This window comes from Nelusetta ayraudi, unplaced genomic scaffold, assembly GCF_046127955.1.
Source record: "Nelusetta ayraudi isolate G7.1 ecotype Tasmania unplaced genomic scaffold, CSIRO-AGI_Nayr_v1 ptg000151l, whole genome shotgun sequence".
Classification (NCBI taxonomy): Eukaryota; Metazoa; Chordata; class Actinopteri; order Tetraodontiformes; family Monacanthidae; genus Nelusetta; species Nelusetta ayraudi.
Genome location: NW_027466201.1, coordinates 1080289 through 1096233, shown reverse-complemented (window position 1 = coordinate 1096233; position 15945 = coordinate 1080289). Strand labels below are relative to the sequence as shown.

Here is a 15945-nt window from a genome sequence, read left to right as displayed (position 1 = left end):
CACCAGCGCAACATTCACTCCACGCCAGGGCGTCTTTTGCTGCTTCTCCCTCCCGTCTTCTGTGGGCCTCCTCAGACGCGGCGGAGGAGATTTCTTTTTTTAAATGAGGTGCAGCGAGACTCCCGCTAGCTTTAATCTCAGCTCGTAGAGCGTCGTCCTGCTGGCCAATGACTTGGAGATGAGAAAAACAGAAACGACTCAGAAAAAGAAAATAGAATACAAACCAGTAATACTCATTATTTTACTGAGTCTAATTTAGTGGCTGAACCAAAACAGAAAATTGCTTTATATAGATAGATCGATACATAGATACAAAGATAGATAGATGATAGTGTTTAAAGCAATTCAAAAAGTGAATTCCATGGTATGTAGTATCCTATGTAGAGGAGGCATGGGCAAACTATGGTCCTGGGGCCATATGCGGCCCGTTAAGCTTTTTAATCCAGCCCACCAAACTTGAAGAAACTATATTAATAGTAAGTAAGTAATAATATAGCTGTATTTAATCAATTATTTCCATATCAATAAAGAGCTAAATACTGAAAGACTCAAAGACATTTTGTTGTAACGCTTTTGTTAATTTTCAATGGAACATGTTTTCTACAGATCCCGTGATATCTTTTTATTCTCCGATGAGGTGACTCACCAAAACACTCCATTCATCTGCTCCTACTCCAGCCCCCCTCTGTCAAATTTTAGAACCCATTGTGGCCCCACCAGTCATAAAGTTTGCCCGCCCCTGCTCTAGAGGGAGCTCTAATCACCAGGTGTGGGTTTCCTGACAGGAAGTACTGACAGGAAGTGTATATATGTGTGTGTGTGTCCTTGACTTACCTGGAGTCACAACATTATATGGTACTTGCGAAATAAATCAAACAAAATGTTTGGGGTGAGATTTTATTTTCCTAAACATTCCTCCGTAAAATCAATGAAAAGCACTTTTTCCACATTATTCATTTTCCTATTGATTCTTTTTTTTTATATGCGCCTTGGGGCCGCCGCGCACTGAAGGATTGTTTCTAAAGCGTGCACACCCGTTGAGAGGTGCGGCACGACCGCAGCTCCTGGAGGGCAGGTCTGGCAGGAGCAGGTGGTGACCCCAGGATCCGCTAAATGGGACGGCCCTGATGGATGACTTGTATCTCAGCGCACGCTCCTCCTCCTGAGCGAGGGAGGGGTCGTCATCAGCAGGGGGCAGATGGCTTTTGAATTACCCCCAGTCCTTTTCCAAGAAAGCCTCACTTCAGCGTCTCTCAATAGCTTTTGCCTTGGATGGCAAACGTGTCAAGATGTTGCCTAATCCAAAGTATTTTAATTTTACCGAATTGAATTGGGGTATGTATGTATGTATGTATGTATCTGCAAACCTAAAGGAGATTTCTCATTGCTTTTATTAACTTCAGTTTCAAGTTAACACAGCAGAAATAAGGATTGCCTCAGTGTTTTTAGAGATACTGGAAGGGGTTAAATCCATATATAGATTTGGATGGATTTGTGTACAAGGCAAATGGTTTACCAATTTTTTTTCTATCCTTCTAATGAACAGCATAAAGCACAGCACAGATATGACAACTTATTGCAGCAGATCCCATGAATGAAAGAAGGAGGCAGGGACCCTTGTGACGCCCTCACTCGGCACAGTTTATCTCTGTCTTCGGGCACCTTGCTTCACAGTGGCAGCACCACTCCAGTGTATGTATGTGTTTTATTTGCTTGTTGACCATTCTATGGTGAAAAGTCCTTTAGAATGAGTCGGGGGAATAGCCGACGCTGTCCGTTTTATTGTAAAAAAAATAATCACAGAGTTGCTGCGCAGCTGAACGAAGGCTTGCCATACTGTAATAACCCCATAAGTTAATGCCTCATCATGGGATGCCTTGAGACAGAAAACTCATTTGCTTGTTTTATGGGTTTAATATTGGCCGGTTAAAGCTCCCACATGATGCCGTTTTAACATATTTTTATTGTGAGTTCAGCGGAGGGGCCCTGCATAATTAGCAGTAAAAAAAAAAAAAATCTATAGACCTCTCTCTCCAAAACTGATGCTTTGGCAGACCTTCCATGTAATTGGAAGGGAACAAAAACCAGGCTGGGCTGGTTTACCAGTGGCCTTTATGGAGGGACATGTACAGGATAGGACTTTTCTCATTTCAAATTCGCTTTATTGTCAACAACTATTACTGTTAAAAAAAAGCACATTAGTAATGTGAATTTAGCATCATATGGGATCTTTAATAGTTAGTAATTCTCAAAGCCTTTGATAAGCACAATCATGGCCTTCGATGACGAATGATGACTTTCAATTTGAAAGGAACCCACCGCCAAAAATGCCGCGACACGTCACGGTCCAATCTGCCAAGTCCAGTCTGCCACAGCTCCATCACTCGCGTGTGCTTAGAATCCTGAGCAAAGCGTTAACAACTCACTCCCCAATTTGAATGAACAGCTGAAGACTCGACAGGGGTCGGACAGGCGTGCAAATAAAAGAGAGAGACGTACAGTCGGCTCGCGGAAGCGAGAGAAGCAGATAGGAGGGCGCCCGCCCAGCCTCACAAAGCCAATTAGTGAAGACATCAGTGGGAGAAAAGAGGTGATTTACAGCGAGGAATTGTGGTGTTTTCTGTGTCGAAGCCACATGAAAGTGAGTCGGGGAAAAAAAAAGGCTAGTTTCAGAGCTCGTTATAGCGGGAAAAAATGGAGGAAAATTGTCTCCCTTTATTTTCCTGGAGGAGGTTCAAGACATTTTCAAATTTTCATTACAGTGCGATTTTAATATATCTATTTATTTTAAGGCTGGATGTTTTCTGGTCTTCTCATGCAAAGTAAACCGAATGAATGTTTGTTGCAGGTGCTCTTGTAGAACCTCGGGCGGTTTGTGGCAGTGAATAAAATAGGTTTTATTCACTATTTCAGCTGGCGGTGGCACCTCGAAGTCAAGGTCGCCCCGGAGGAAACGACTCTGCTGACGCGACACTTTGCCACGTCTGCGCTGGACTTCAGGCGGGGCGGATTTATCGTTCTCACATCGGCCGTGTTGCTGTCACTTCATATTTACAGAACGGATCTGAGAGCGGTATTGATCAGTGCGCCTCGCTCCTAGAAACAACGCCAGCGGAGGCTTTCCGCTGAAATGTCACGCCGGTGAAAATCGGTCGGCCTCTCGTCATATCCCAGTTTCGACTGAATTACTGGCAAACGTGAGGGAATATCTCCTGTTAGATCTGAGGCGAAAGCTTTTCAAAATCAATTGAAATGTCAGAAGGAGTTGCATCTTAGTTGTGAACTGACACCGACTCTGATATTACGTCGCCTTCGAGCTCTTTCTCCCCTGATCACTCTCTCCTGCTTTCTTCCAGACTTTCCGGTGGCCCATTGCCAGCAGGCTGGACGAGAACGAGATGCTGGAGATCCAAGTCTACAACTACAGCAAGGTCTTTTCCAACAGGTACGGCGGGGGAAAATCGCTCTCGACCGATCTCGACATCACACGCATCGCCGGGCCTTGTAACTCCTTTCATCCCTTCGGGGTTTTTTTTTTTATTGGCTTCCCTGCTGTCCTCAGAGCAGACCACACCGCACATGATCAAGGATGCTCGTACTCCCCCAGAGCATGTTCGAGATTAGCCCACTTAGTGTGTGTGTGTGCGCGCATAGTGTGTGTACCTGATCACGGCTTCACTTCAAATGAATGTGCCATAAAAAACTCAATGATTGAATTGATTTATCACATTTATTTAAAGGAATTGTAATTGGTTAGGATTACAAGTTACCCTATAGAAAATGCAATAGTAGTGTAACTAATTCAATTACTTTATCAAAACAATGTAACTAATTTGATTTGGTTACATTTTGATTACTTTTCTAAATTTTGAATAAATATTCACTTCCAGCAGCACTCAAAACAATTCAACTGGCAGGTGAGTGGTAGGGGGCGCCGCAATTCCAAACTTGACAGGAGAACCAATCAGGAGCGTCAGAATAGTGTCAAACTTCTGTGGAGGGAAACAGAAAAGGACGGCGCTCGTGCCAACGACCCATTGCACTGGAAAATCATGCAAAGCAGCAAAAATGAAATTATTAAACATAAAGCCCAGCCTTTTTTTTGGGGGGGGGGGGGGGGGGAATGAAATTGGTTGGATGTTATTATATTGTAGTCATGAAAAAGTCCACAAGTAACTGTAATTTAATTGCACATTTTTCCAGTAATGTAACTGATTACAATTATCTTTTTTTTGTAATTAAATCAACATTACATGTAAGATACATCGTTTTTATCCATCTAAACAAAACACATTGATCTCAAGAAAATAAATATATTGAGCCCTCTGTTTACAGCCTTCAGCAGATACAAAAAAACATTTGGTTGGGACTTTCTGCTAAAGCATGCTTTGGTGGACCCAGTGCAGGAGGTTGTTTGTTTCCTCCGATCTCATTTGTGTAAAGATGGTTTTAAAAGGTTTGGTCTTGAAGCGATCTCGCTCAATGCCTCCGCGCGGTCGCCTTCCGCCTTCTGCTTTTGTCCAGCCTTGAAATGTTTTGGAGTGTTTGTCAAGACCTGGCAGAGTCTGCCGCTCTCTTTGCTGTGCTGACAAATCCAATCAGATCACCGCAGCTGTTGCACTCAGAATGACCACCCACCGCCGTGTCCAGACCGAGGACAAACGTTGTCGCCCACGCAGTCATTAAAACTTGCTAGCATCCTTGTGTGTAGGCTTTGTGTGTGTGTGTGTGTGTGTGTGCGAGTGTGTTTGTGTGTGTCACCTTCTCTATATTTCATCTGTGTGGCCTTATCACAGCTGCCGTGTGTCAGTGGTGTGTGAATGCGTGTGTTGCTGAGTACAAAGGCGGCCCTCTAGCTAGAAGCCGCCGACAGATGTTGCGCCAGTACTAAATCAAGGAGCGACGTCACCGGCGTCATGATTGTCTTGATGCCTGTTAATTTGACACCTGGAACAGACAGTTTCACGGGCAATTTGCCACAAGTGTGACGTTGGCACCTCTGGTCCATTTCATCGGTGACCACAGGGTCTTTTCCACCGCGAGAGTCTTTGTAGACATTACTGGTCTGACTTTGTGAATATGGCACTGCATGACTTGTTTGTTTTAATTTGACTCCATAAACCAGACCCGAAGAACGACCCTTTCTGCACTAGTAGTAACAAATCTAATTGGGCTGCTAAAATGTGATGAGCACAGTGTTTGTCCAGTCGCCTTCCAGGTTTTGCCTTTGTTACAAAAAACATTCTAGTCTAATACTGTGCTCTATTACTCCACTGCATTATTTGCTCCATTTCTGTTCCTTTACTGACTATGTTTCCATTTTTAAGCCATGTAGGCGTTGGAAAATAAACATTGCGCACACCCTTGTAATGAACCCTCGCGTACACAAACGCGCACATGTTAACACACGCAAAGACAAAACTGGCACATGCCCTCGTGGCTAAATAATTCACGCCGGGTCACGGCTCGCGTTGTTCCCATCACACCTGCTCCCACACGTCCGCGGGCGGCGTCCTCGCCGGTGTAAGCCAATCTGCCTCATAACCGCCGGGGCGGCGCCCGCACTGGTGCGATCGCACAGCCGCCGCGCAGAGAGAAGCCAGCGATGCGCGTCAAGTGCTCCACGTTTCCACTCCCCTGTGGCCTCGACTTTACGTGTTCATATTCTGCACACCGCGACGGGATGTGAGGCTGATGCGATTACGAGACTGAACCCGGGGTCATCGACTTCCCCCAGCAGGTCATGGGCAGAGCACCGGTGGGGGGGGGGGTAGTGGGGGGTTGGAGGATCTCAGGGAGATTGAATTATTACGGCCGTTGCTCCGACCGCTGACTGAGCGTGGGTGTTTTCCACGTGGAGCGCAAATGTCGTGACGCAGAAAGAGGAGGCTTTTATTTTTTCGACTGAGGTCGATCTTTCCAAACTGCATCTGTTGGTCACGAATGAACAACTTGGACACACGTCAGAATGCTGCTGCTGTGCACCCATAGATGAAGCACTAGCAGCTATTTAAGTATCTTGAAATTCAAAACCAACTTGATACAAAAATACATCAGAAACAGATACCGTCGCAACTTTTTATTGAAAGGCCATCATTACTTTTTTTTGGCAAACCAAAAGTTCACTTTTTGTTGTTTTGAGTCTCCCGTCAATTTCTTTTCAGCAGTAACAGCTAATCAGTCGGTTGCATGCCAAGAATCTTGCAGGTTTAGTGCTTTGCGTCTTCAGAAGACTTTAGGTTGTTTTGAGAAAAGACAGTTTAATCTTTGGTCTTTTTTGTGTTTTAGGTTTTCGTGGTGGTAACACGTCTCCTCCGTGGCGAGATAAAACTGTTTACAATGCAGTCCGAGGCTCCCATAGTCATCCTTTATGTTTATCTTTCCCTGACTTAGCAGATAATCCCTTTGTAATTTATTTTACTTCTGCTTATCTTCATGTTCCTCTCACCCTCTATATAGAACCAAGGCTCATCGGTACAAAACAAACATTTCACTGCAAAATTTGCACGTTTGCAGACCAAAATATTGAGTGATGGTTTAGACAGAAAGACAGAAAAGATAGATAGATAGATAGACTGATAACTATTCTGACACCAACAAAAACAATCTTTAACTTGTCTTTTATTCTCCTCTCAGTCTCTAACATCATTTAGATACAACAATATGCACATTGAAATGTTCTCTTTCAATGTCTGCAGCTGCGGGGCTCCTGAGAAATTGCAAAAGCTTCATGAAACAAGTGTCGATATTTACTGACGGATGCTGCAGAAACAAGTCCAGATCGTTTCTCTTGCCCCGTGTCCTTTCAGAGGACGGCCCCTGTAACGTAACGTTTCCCTTTCACAGCATCCTGCCGAGCGACCAACTGCCGGACTGCCGTATAGTGCAGCTGAACACCTTCCGCCACCAAGGCTAAGCCGTTATCCATCGAAAAGTCACCTGCGCGCCAGACTGAGCCTTCGATTTATCGCGGAAAAAATCAAGAAAGAAAAAAAAAAATCGAGCCTCGCTGCGGCGGGGGAGAGAAACGTGCAAATTGAAAGGGAAGGGAGCTTTGAATTATGGAGAAGCTGAAAGTAAATTGTTTGCCGGACTTCAATCAATAATGAATGGCGCCTTTTGAAGTGCTAAAAAGTGAGCCAGAACATGATAGGCCCTGCCCGGCTCAATTATTCAACGCGTTGCACGCGTACTAAAACGCCCGCAAGGACAATTATGAGCTGTTTTCTCTCACGGGGGTCGTCCAAGAATTATTGATTACCAATAGCTGCTGCTGCAGCAAAAGTGGGGGGGTTACAAATCTTTTTATTTTGCTGTATACAAAGTGAGAGGGGCCCAGCTGTAATACCGCAGTCTCCAGCGGAGTGCGTCGAGGTGAGCGCGGGGTAATTTCTGGGAGGAGCCTGTTGCACATGCACAAAAGTCGGAATCAGACGGAGTCCCGAGGGGGGAGAGAGTGGAATCAAAGAACGATTTCAGCGAAGTAGAAGGTTCTTGAAGTGCCGGTTTGGAAAGCAGCCCGGCTCTGCTGCAGCTGCAGCTGCAGCTTGCTGTTGTCGAGGGTCGAGAGGGAGACAAAGGAAGAAGGCTGGACGTGATTTGTCTTGCGCTTTGCTTTGTCTTGTGGTACTGCAAAGGCTTTTAGGCAGACAAGAGGAGACCAGAGAATCCTGAGAGTCCATGCTGACAAATCTGAGCTCCACTGCTTTACGTCCACTTCCTATGGGCTCTTTACCACATTTCATTAACTGAAGCCGTGAGGAAAACGTTCCATCCCAGCGGCCCGGTTAATCAAGACGCTTTATCAGATTCCACTGAGAAGATCAAATGAACATTTAAAACGAAATTGATTTTTTTTTCTTTCCTCCGCTAACTCCAAAGAAAACAAAGGAAGCGCTTCCGCCTAATAAGTTCAGCCACTTCATTGTCAACCAAGTCTCAGCTTCTGTTTTCCAATTTGGAAGATCATATTTCCACCGCCCCCATTCGTATTAGATCAGCGTGTGTCTGTTTGTGTGTGCGCCTTGTAAGCTATTGATTAAATGCCTTTACTTTATCTCATAATGTCTCCCTGTGGGCTCGTGCCCAGCTAAGTGATTGTGTGTGTTTTCCTAGGACTAATGATTGCGGCAACGCAACGCATTACCGACGGTGAAAACGCGGCAGCAAGTGGGCGCAGGAGGCATCCTTTGAAAAGTCACATGGCCACGGTCAAGTCTGGTGGGCATGGCCTTCTCCCTGCGCGCGCGTGACTGACGGCTCTGTGGACAGTGTGTCGTTTTTTTGGAGGGGGGCAACCTCGTAAATTATTCACCCGCTCTAATTGGCTGGCTGAATGGAGGCTGTACTGGGTTACTTCCTGCTGGCCGCGTCCACCGAGTAACATGGGAATTCATCCAGTGTTGAATAATTCCGAACATGTCTTGGCTAACAATAGTGGCGACCTGTTCAAATTTTTTCAAATGCAATGAGGGAATAAACATAAAAAAAAAAAAGTAGCACATACAGCAAGCTATATAATAGAATGCATAATAGCCTGTCCTTCTCAGCTTCACTCTTACAAAAAACAAAACAAAAACCCAGACCTTTATTCGCAGGCTTTAAGAAATCAAAGCTTCTTGCTGAGTGCACGAGTCCCTGGATCTTTTCATCCCTCTTTGTCCTTGTCCTTGCCTGTATAAAAAGCTTTAGAGAAGCAACACTGGCTTGCAAGAATGCTCGCACGCACTTTGTTAAGTCTTGACTGAGTTGCAAAAATCTCTTGGAATGAATAACCGAGCACTGGGCGTGCAGTAACTGTAACTTTTAATACATTGTCAATGTGCTATTCTGACATCTATTGCACAAGGTTTCGCTTCTTTTTGTAGCGGCAAACCAAAGTTCAACATTTTTTCTCCTCTATTGTTTTCCTTTTAAGTCGTTCTGACAACAACTGAACAACCCCTCAATGCCTCCAGATTTTTAGCCTCGTTCTTTATGCTAATTTATTTTATTTTCACATTTTTGCCTGAGCAGTAATCAACAAGTCAGACGTGGAAAAAAAAATAATTTTGAAATTAAAGACAAACGATATTCAGTTTGCTGTCTGACTTTTTGCTGACGTGCGTGTGGGTTTGCGTGTGTACGTGCGCGCGTGCGCGTGCGTTTACGTTGTTGAAAGCGACATCATTTACACACTTTTGTGGTGTGACTCACTGCAGTGAGCCGCTGACAGTCTGTCGCAGCTCATCTTCATCACCGTCTTCCACTTTACTGTAAATATCAATGTTGCATTATCCTGAATTGTTATTGTCACTGTGCACCAGCCTGACTTCAGAACTTTTCAAATCTTCTTTTATGGAAAAGCTAAATGAAACCTAGCATTTTTGTATTTAAACAGCGGGCTAAAATGCTGGAGAACAGGTTAAAATACAAACTTTAAGAGCTTCACAGACATCTGCAGTTCATGTCTATGTCACAGTTTATTTTAACCGACCTTACAGTTGGGGGAACTCCGGTACAAAGCACTATTTGACGAGTTGACGAGCTGCCCTGTATTGCAGGCTGGTTGGGACGTTCTGCATGGTGCTCCAGAAGGTGGCCGAGGAGGGACACGTCCAGCTGACCGACACGCTCATCGACGACAACAACGCGTCGATAAAGGTAACGCTGACTGTGGCCGTCACGCTGTCTTGAACACACGCCAGGGCTTGTGCTCCAATGGCAATGGCCACATTTCTTTATGATATTAAAGAATTAAATTGTTATATTTGTTTGCGCAATTTATTTTATTCGATAAAATAAAACCTGTCTGGGATACTTTGCTATATTAACGGCAAATACATTTCTTCAGATGCCAGTGAAATGCCCACGGCCACATGGTTGTAAAGTAATATCATTCAGTCGTTCAGAGGTTGGAAATCAGCACGGCAGTCTCTTAGCAACGTAAATACAAGACCATCGTCTCGTAATAATCACCCAGATGTGTTTTGATCTCGTGAAAATTCCTGTTTATGACAGTTAGATAGGGAGCAGAAGCCCCTTCGAAGGTTACGTTTAAAAGGAGAATTCTGGCGAATTCATAGTGGTGTGTGTGTGTGTGTGTGAGAGAGAGAGAGAGAGAGAGAGAGAGAGAGAGAGAGAGAGAGAGAGAGAGAGAGAAGAGAGAGAGAGGGACCTCGGGGGGTGCAGGACTGTGTTGGCAGAGCTGCTGATGTGATGTTTCTGGGATGGCGATACACAGCAGGGGAGTGCTTTGGGCATTTTACACACACACACACACACACACGTGTTCTCAAACACACAAAGTTTAAAGCTCCTTCTGGCACACACACACACACACACACACACATGCTTGCGTGCGATTAAGAAATTTTTAGTGCCGTTATCCCCCAGCGGTAAGATAGTGATGAAACAAAGTACAGCATCACCTGCTCCGTACAGCCGCACCGCCGCTGTTGCCATAGTGAGGGTGTAAAACGCACGGACAAAGGCGCGGAAAGGCGAACGAGAGCCCTCCCTCCCCCAATGTGTGTGTTTCCCTCCTCATTCGTCTTTGTCAGTGGAATAAATTGGCCGTTCTGTGATAAAGACGAGGTCACTGTCAGGAGAATAATTCCCTCTCTCCAAAAAAACACCCCCAGAAGACTGAAAAAGATAAAGTGCATTGTCATCACTGTTTCTCGCTGAGATTTAATTTATATTTACTGTCAGTCCCAGTTCCTCCAGCAAACGTTCCTCCACTGATTTATTGCCCCGTTCAGGTTTGTTTTCAATATGAAAAGTACTTTATCGGAGCCGCACGCGACAATGTTAATGCAATGCTATGCAATGCAATTCTACAGTGGACTTTTCCCCCCAAAAATAGTCCGAGAGCCACCAGTGGGTGCATTCACATGCGCTCACTGGCCAAAAGAGGCAGTCATGTAGTTTAGAATGCCTTGTTGATGAGGGGGTCAGCATGGGCAGACTTGTGGGAGAGCTTACTGGGAGCCACCAAGGTCTGCAGAGTAGCGTCTCTGAATGCACAGCACCGCCAACCTTAAAGCTGTGTGTGTGTGTGTGTGTGTGTGTGTGTGTGTTTTTGCTTGTGTCTGTATGAACTCAATGACCGCTTTCTAATACACCTGGTACCGCGCTAGATGAACCAAAAAAAAATTGGCCAATCCAATGGCGTCAAAAACCAACTGAGCTCCGAAAGCGAGCAAGGTGCGACACTTGGGGCGAAAAGGAAATACGAAAAAGTGTAAAGAGAGTCTGACAGAGAGCAACAGGAAAATGACATTCTTCAACTGCTTGCTTGTTTGTCTCCACAGAAGGTGCATTGTGTGCATGTAGGTGCTGCTGCTGCATAATCATTATGTTTCTTTGGGTTTTTCAAAATAGGACAAACAATCAGCCATACCTCTAACTTGTACCACTAATGAGTGTTGTGTTGTTTTACTTCTGCTTGTGCAAAGTCTCCCTCCTCGAATTGGGACGAGAGAAAATCTCCGGCCATTATCTGTGACGGAAGCTATTATTTTGCGTTTCGGCTTAGTGTCAGCGTGCAGCAATAACATGAGGCTAGTTAGCGGTGAACAAATCCGGTCATTCACAGCTCCAAGTGAACAAATACTGCAGTGCTTACCCAAAATACAGTCCTTAAAATCTTAATTTTTCAGCTACAGCAGAAAGTTACCAGCCGCTGTGACCAAAGCAAGAGCATGAAAAAAAGTGTAAAAAGCGTGAAATTCACCATTAATATTAGTATCTTGAAGTGTTTAATTAAAGCAGACAGGCGGCAGCATATGGAAGTGGTTGCAACGATTTTTATTGGTTTATAAAATGCCCTTTTTTGGTGCTAATATGATCATTTGACTGCTTATCAAATATCAAATGGAACCGACGGGTTTTCCAGACCAGCATCACCATCGAGATAAGATGCCAGTCAATCGACAGCCTCGGAGGAACGTGCAGCAACGGCGAGTACCTGGAGGTCCCCGATGACCCGGACGGGATGTTCGCCTTTGAGACGGACAGCCTGCTGTCAGGACAGAGCCACGGTTCCGGGACCTCGCCTGGACGCTCCCTACATGGATCCATACCCACGTTCAGGAAGTGAGTCACACAACACCGACGCACCTACGAATGTTCATTTCGTTCCCTTCAGGCATGGCCGCAGCCAATCATCTGCTTCCGTCCGACCCTGTCCGCGTCCTCACGCCAACTGACTTAATGTCCTCTTTGGCTGCATCCTCAAATCTCCTCTTCTTTCCAGAAGTGTGTTCTGCTCTAACCTTGTCAAAAAGGTTTTGAGAGACCGCTGACTGAGCACAGACTGCTTAGGCAGCATCATGACAGGTTGGGGGAATTTGGAATTCCCACTTTTAATGAGGCTTTAAAAGCTCCAGCTGATGGAACATCTGTCGGTGGAGGTGCCGCCTTGCTCAGGGATCCCGTGTCAACAATGCAGGCGCAGCTGTGGGTGGAGCTGGGAAATACCCATGCTGTTAAACTTTAAGATATGATGTGAGTCAATATCTGTGGGCACGTTCAGACTGCCAGCCCAAAATCCGTTTTTTAGCCCATCCAGCTTGAAACCGGACGGCTCTTTTGTAGTCTGGACAGCTACAGCGGATTGAAACCACCTTTGGGAGGTATGTAGTTTCAAATGGCATTTGGACAGATTGCGTCTTCAGTGTGAACGGCTCCAAACACACCAATCGCTTTTGCATTTGACAAGCGACCTGATAGCGGAATATTTAAGATTATTAATGTAAAAAAAAAACAAAAAACAGACTAATTTCATTAGACAAAAATTGCAATTTATAGTTTGTCCTCGCTGTTGCTGAATTGCCTCATGTCTCCTGCTGATTACAGATGCTTTGTCTTTATTTGCCATCTGGATCAGACCTTTAATTGGCTCACAAACCATGTGGATATCAACCCTTTTTTTGTCGCGCTTCAGTAAATGTTGAATTGATTGGAGAGAGGCCAGTACGGCATGCGTGCTGCCGCAAGGTTCGCTACAGACCAAGTGCAACGCCAACAATGCGGTGAACGGGCGAGGAGGCTCCAGCCCACACGCTTCACTGAAAGATTGATGCAGCATGCAAAAGTTATGTCTCCACTGGAGGTTGGAAATTTCGAGAGAGGCCGCCGCCGCCTCCCCGCCGAGTCTTGGCTGCGGACGTCCATCATCAACCATCCTTGTGAGAAGGCAGAGGTGAAGAGGTTGAATCTGGCAAACTAATATTTACATCGTAGCAACGAATCAAACTCTTCTCTGATCCAGTTCCTTCAGTAAGCGTGCTGAAGTCAGCTTTTTCCAGCAGCCGCTTGATTAAAGGGATGGAAACACAGCCGTTTTTCTCGAAATCGGGTCTTTTTTACGTTGAAATTTCAACTTAAAACTCAAAACGAAAACTCATTCAAAGAAAAATCTCCTTATATTATATTTCTTTCTCTTCTTATGGCCCTAATCCGCTTTCGTACACGCTAGACCGTCTTAACACCAGATTGCATTAAATGGCGTTGCGTTTCGCTCATGCGCGGGCAGAACTTGCTAACTCCACAGTGTTGGAACTACGGCAGAGATTCCCCGTTGTGTCTGCGAGATAACTGTTTGTTTTGCTTTGATTGCTTCTGCGATGTAACGGCCGCAGAATAATGAAATACATTGTGTGAGGGTATGGGGTACTTTTTTTCTAACTCTCGCCTCCTCCGCTGCTGCTCTGTATCTTTCACCGACAGGCATCAAATCTCACGGGAGAAGTGACGGCTCACTGTGAAATCAGCGCAGGGCCGGCGGGGGGACAGCGGAGAAAAAAAAAAGAACTGGGCTGTGCATATTCAGTGGATTGTATTGGTTGACAAAAAAGTGGTTGCTGTGGGGAATTCCTTAGTGGTGTGGCCAATGGTGTCGGCATGTAAAGGAGACAAAGCAGTGCAGCAACATTGTGATTCTATTCATGAAGGCTGCAGAAAGTTTTCTTTCTGGCGTTTTTTTTTTTTTATACGCTTAAAAATGTGTCACCAGACTGCTTGTCTGCAGCCTTTCTTGCTTGTTCTCATTCTCTGTGTACTGCTAGTCATGTGGAATAGTACAGTAGCACTGCCACATTCCTAAAGCCGCCGTCATACCGGCCGCGGAATAAGAGAATGAAAAAAAAGGTGCATGTGTGGGTCTGCACGCCCCCGTGTTCAGTCCATGTTTTTTTTTGTTTTTTTTTTGCAGACAATTGAAAGAGTAAAACAGCTTGCAGTCTGCTACTGCATTGTGATGATGGAAGAGAAAATCTATTTATTATTCAAAAAAAAGGGCAACTTATCTAAGTTTAAGGGCATCCCAGGGGCGTTATGTAACCCACACAGCGCACGCAAGCGGCTGGGTAAGAGAAGCCCAGCGCGTGGAAATCCTGCAAAAAAAAAAAAAACAGTCAATAACTCGGCTGCAAATAGTCTGCAAAGTTCTGACGCCAAAAACTTCCAATCAGCAGACACTTTGTTCAATATTTCTATAGGCGCCACACATTCCTCTTCACTTCCTCTCCTTTTGTCAGCTCAAGGAGAGAGAGCTGCATTCTGGTTGCGCCGGTTGCCAGGAGGTTTCAGTCCGACTCCATCAAGGCTGCCGCGGGGCTTTTGTTTTGAACAGAAAGAAGAAAGAAAAGAAAGGTGGAGGCGAACATTCAAATAAACTGCATTGCTCGCTGGCAAATCCACCTTTAATCTCACTCCTCGCAGGTGCTGAATAAACCTGTCCTGTTTACATTTCAATATTGGTGTTTCGAGGCGAGGAAGTTGTCGTCTTTTCTGACCCGATTTCAGCTTCCAAGAGTCACCTAATGATCTTTTGTTCTTTTTAGAATTTCCGTGCACCTGATGCAACCATTTCAGGGGGCACAGAAGAATTTGCGCAACACCTCCGAAGGTCAAAGACTGATCTCGGTTGAGTCAGGGTTGCAAGGAAGAAGAATGGAATGATTTTTAAAAAAAAAAAAGTATCTACATGCTCTCGTATCACATCCTGCTGTCAGTTATCCTCCTTTAGAAAGAAGTTACGCTTGCTCTCAAAAGTCCACCGAACTGCCACACAACATTCCGTGATGGATTGCACATGACTTGGAAACGTGTGTGGGTTTCTCCTTGTCTGTTCAACAGGATAAAGTTGCACCTGAAGCTGACCGTCTTCACTGCGAAGCCCTGTTTTGTGTTGTTGTTGTCGTCGTCTCTGGGCCTGCACAAGATGATTCATGGCGGGGCCCGCCGTGCATTTTTTGCGGGGGTTTTTATGTCATCACTTTATAAATAGCTCACCTTTGTGAGCACCCCCTGCCAGTGAAGCAGATCTGCTGGGACGGATGTAAGGCCCAAACTTGTTATATTCGATCTGCAGGCGTCTGATATTGGGAACGTGGTGCTGCGGGATTTATTTTCTTTTTTTTTTTTTTACTCTTTTTCTTGTTGCAAAAACTCCTTCTAAATGAATTGGCGCAGCCCCGGCGAAGCACGGGGGGCTCTGAGCGGACGCCGTGTTTATTCAAGGCGGTAAAATATGCATGATTCATTTGCATAACATCAAACGGGCGCCCGTGGAGGAGACGCATCTTCCTGAGCGGCGCTCGGCAGTGAAAGGAAAGGGCCTCGCTCACCTCGCAACACTTTCCCGCCGTGCGACAACGAAACGAAACACCCTCAACTCCGTTCTTTAAACGCGGCCCAACCAAAGCGTTTCGCCTCCTCGGCTGTGAAAGCGTCGCTTAACGTTGATGGATGGCTTAGTTTGATGGAGTTTCTGCAGGCAGTGAGAAAGTTTACACTGAAATCCACTGCTGATGTACCCCCCCTGCAAGGGATTATGGGAGAGGGGAAAAAAACGCTGAAGTCAGCGCATAATCAGCCTCTCAGATCGGCCAGTTAAGGCGCTGCTGACGGTGCAATTACAGATAAGACTCCAGACATTTGAGATTCAAGTGTTGGAGA

General features: G+C 45.4%; 1 protein-coding gene across 1 annotated transcript in view; it reads left to right on the top strand.

Annotated features, from left to right (window-relative positions):
* otofa (otoferlin a) overlaps positions 1-15945 on the top strand; it is a 65318-nt gene that overhangs the window by 17443 nt on the left and 31930 nt on the right. Inside the window, exons 3-5 of the mRNA XM_076013500.1 lie at positions 3357-3445; positions 9543-9642; positions 11879-12078. Of these exons, the coding sequence (XP_075869615.1) occupies positions 3357-3445; positions 9543-9642; positions 11879-12078 (389 nt within the window). The remainder of the gene's footprint in view (positions 1-3356; positions 3446-9542; positions 9643-11878; positions 12079-15945) is intronic.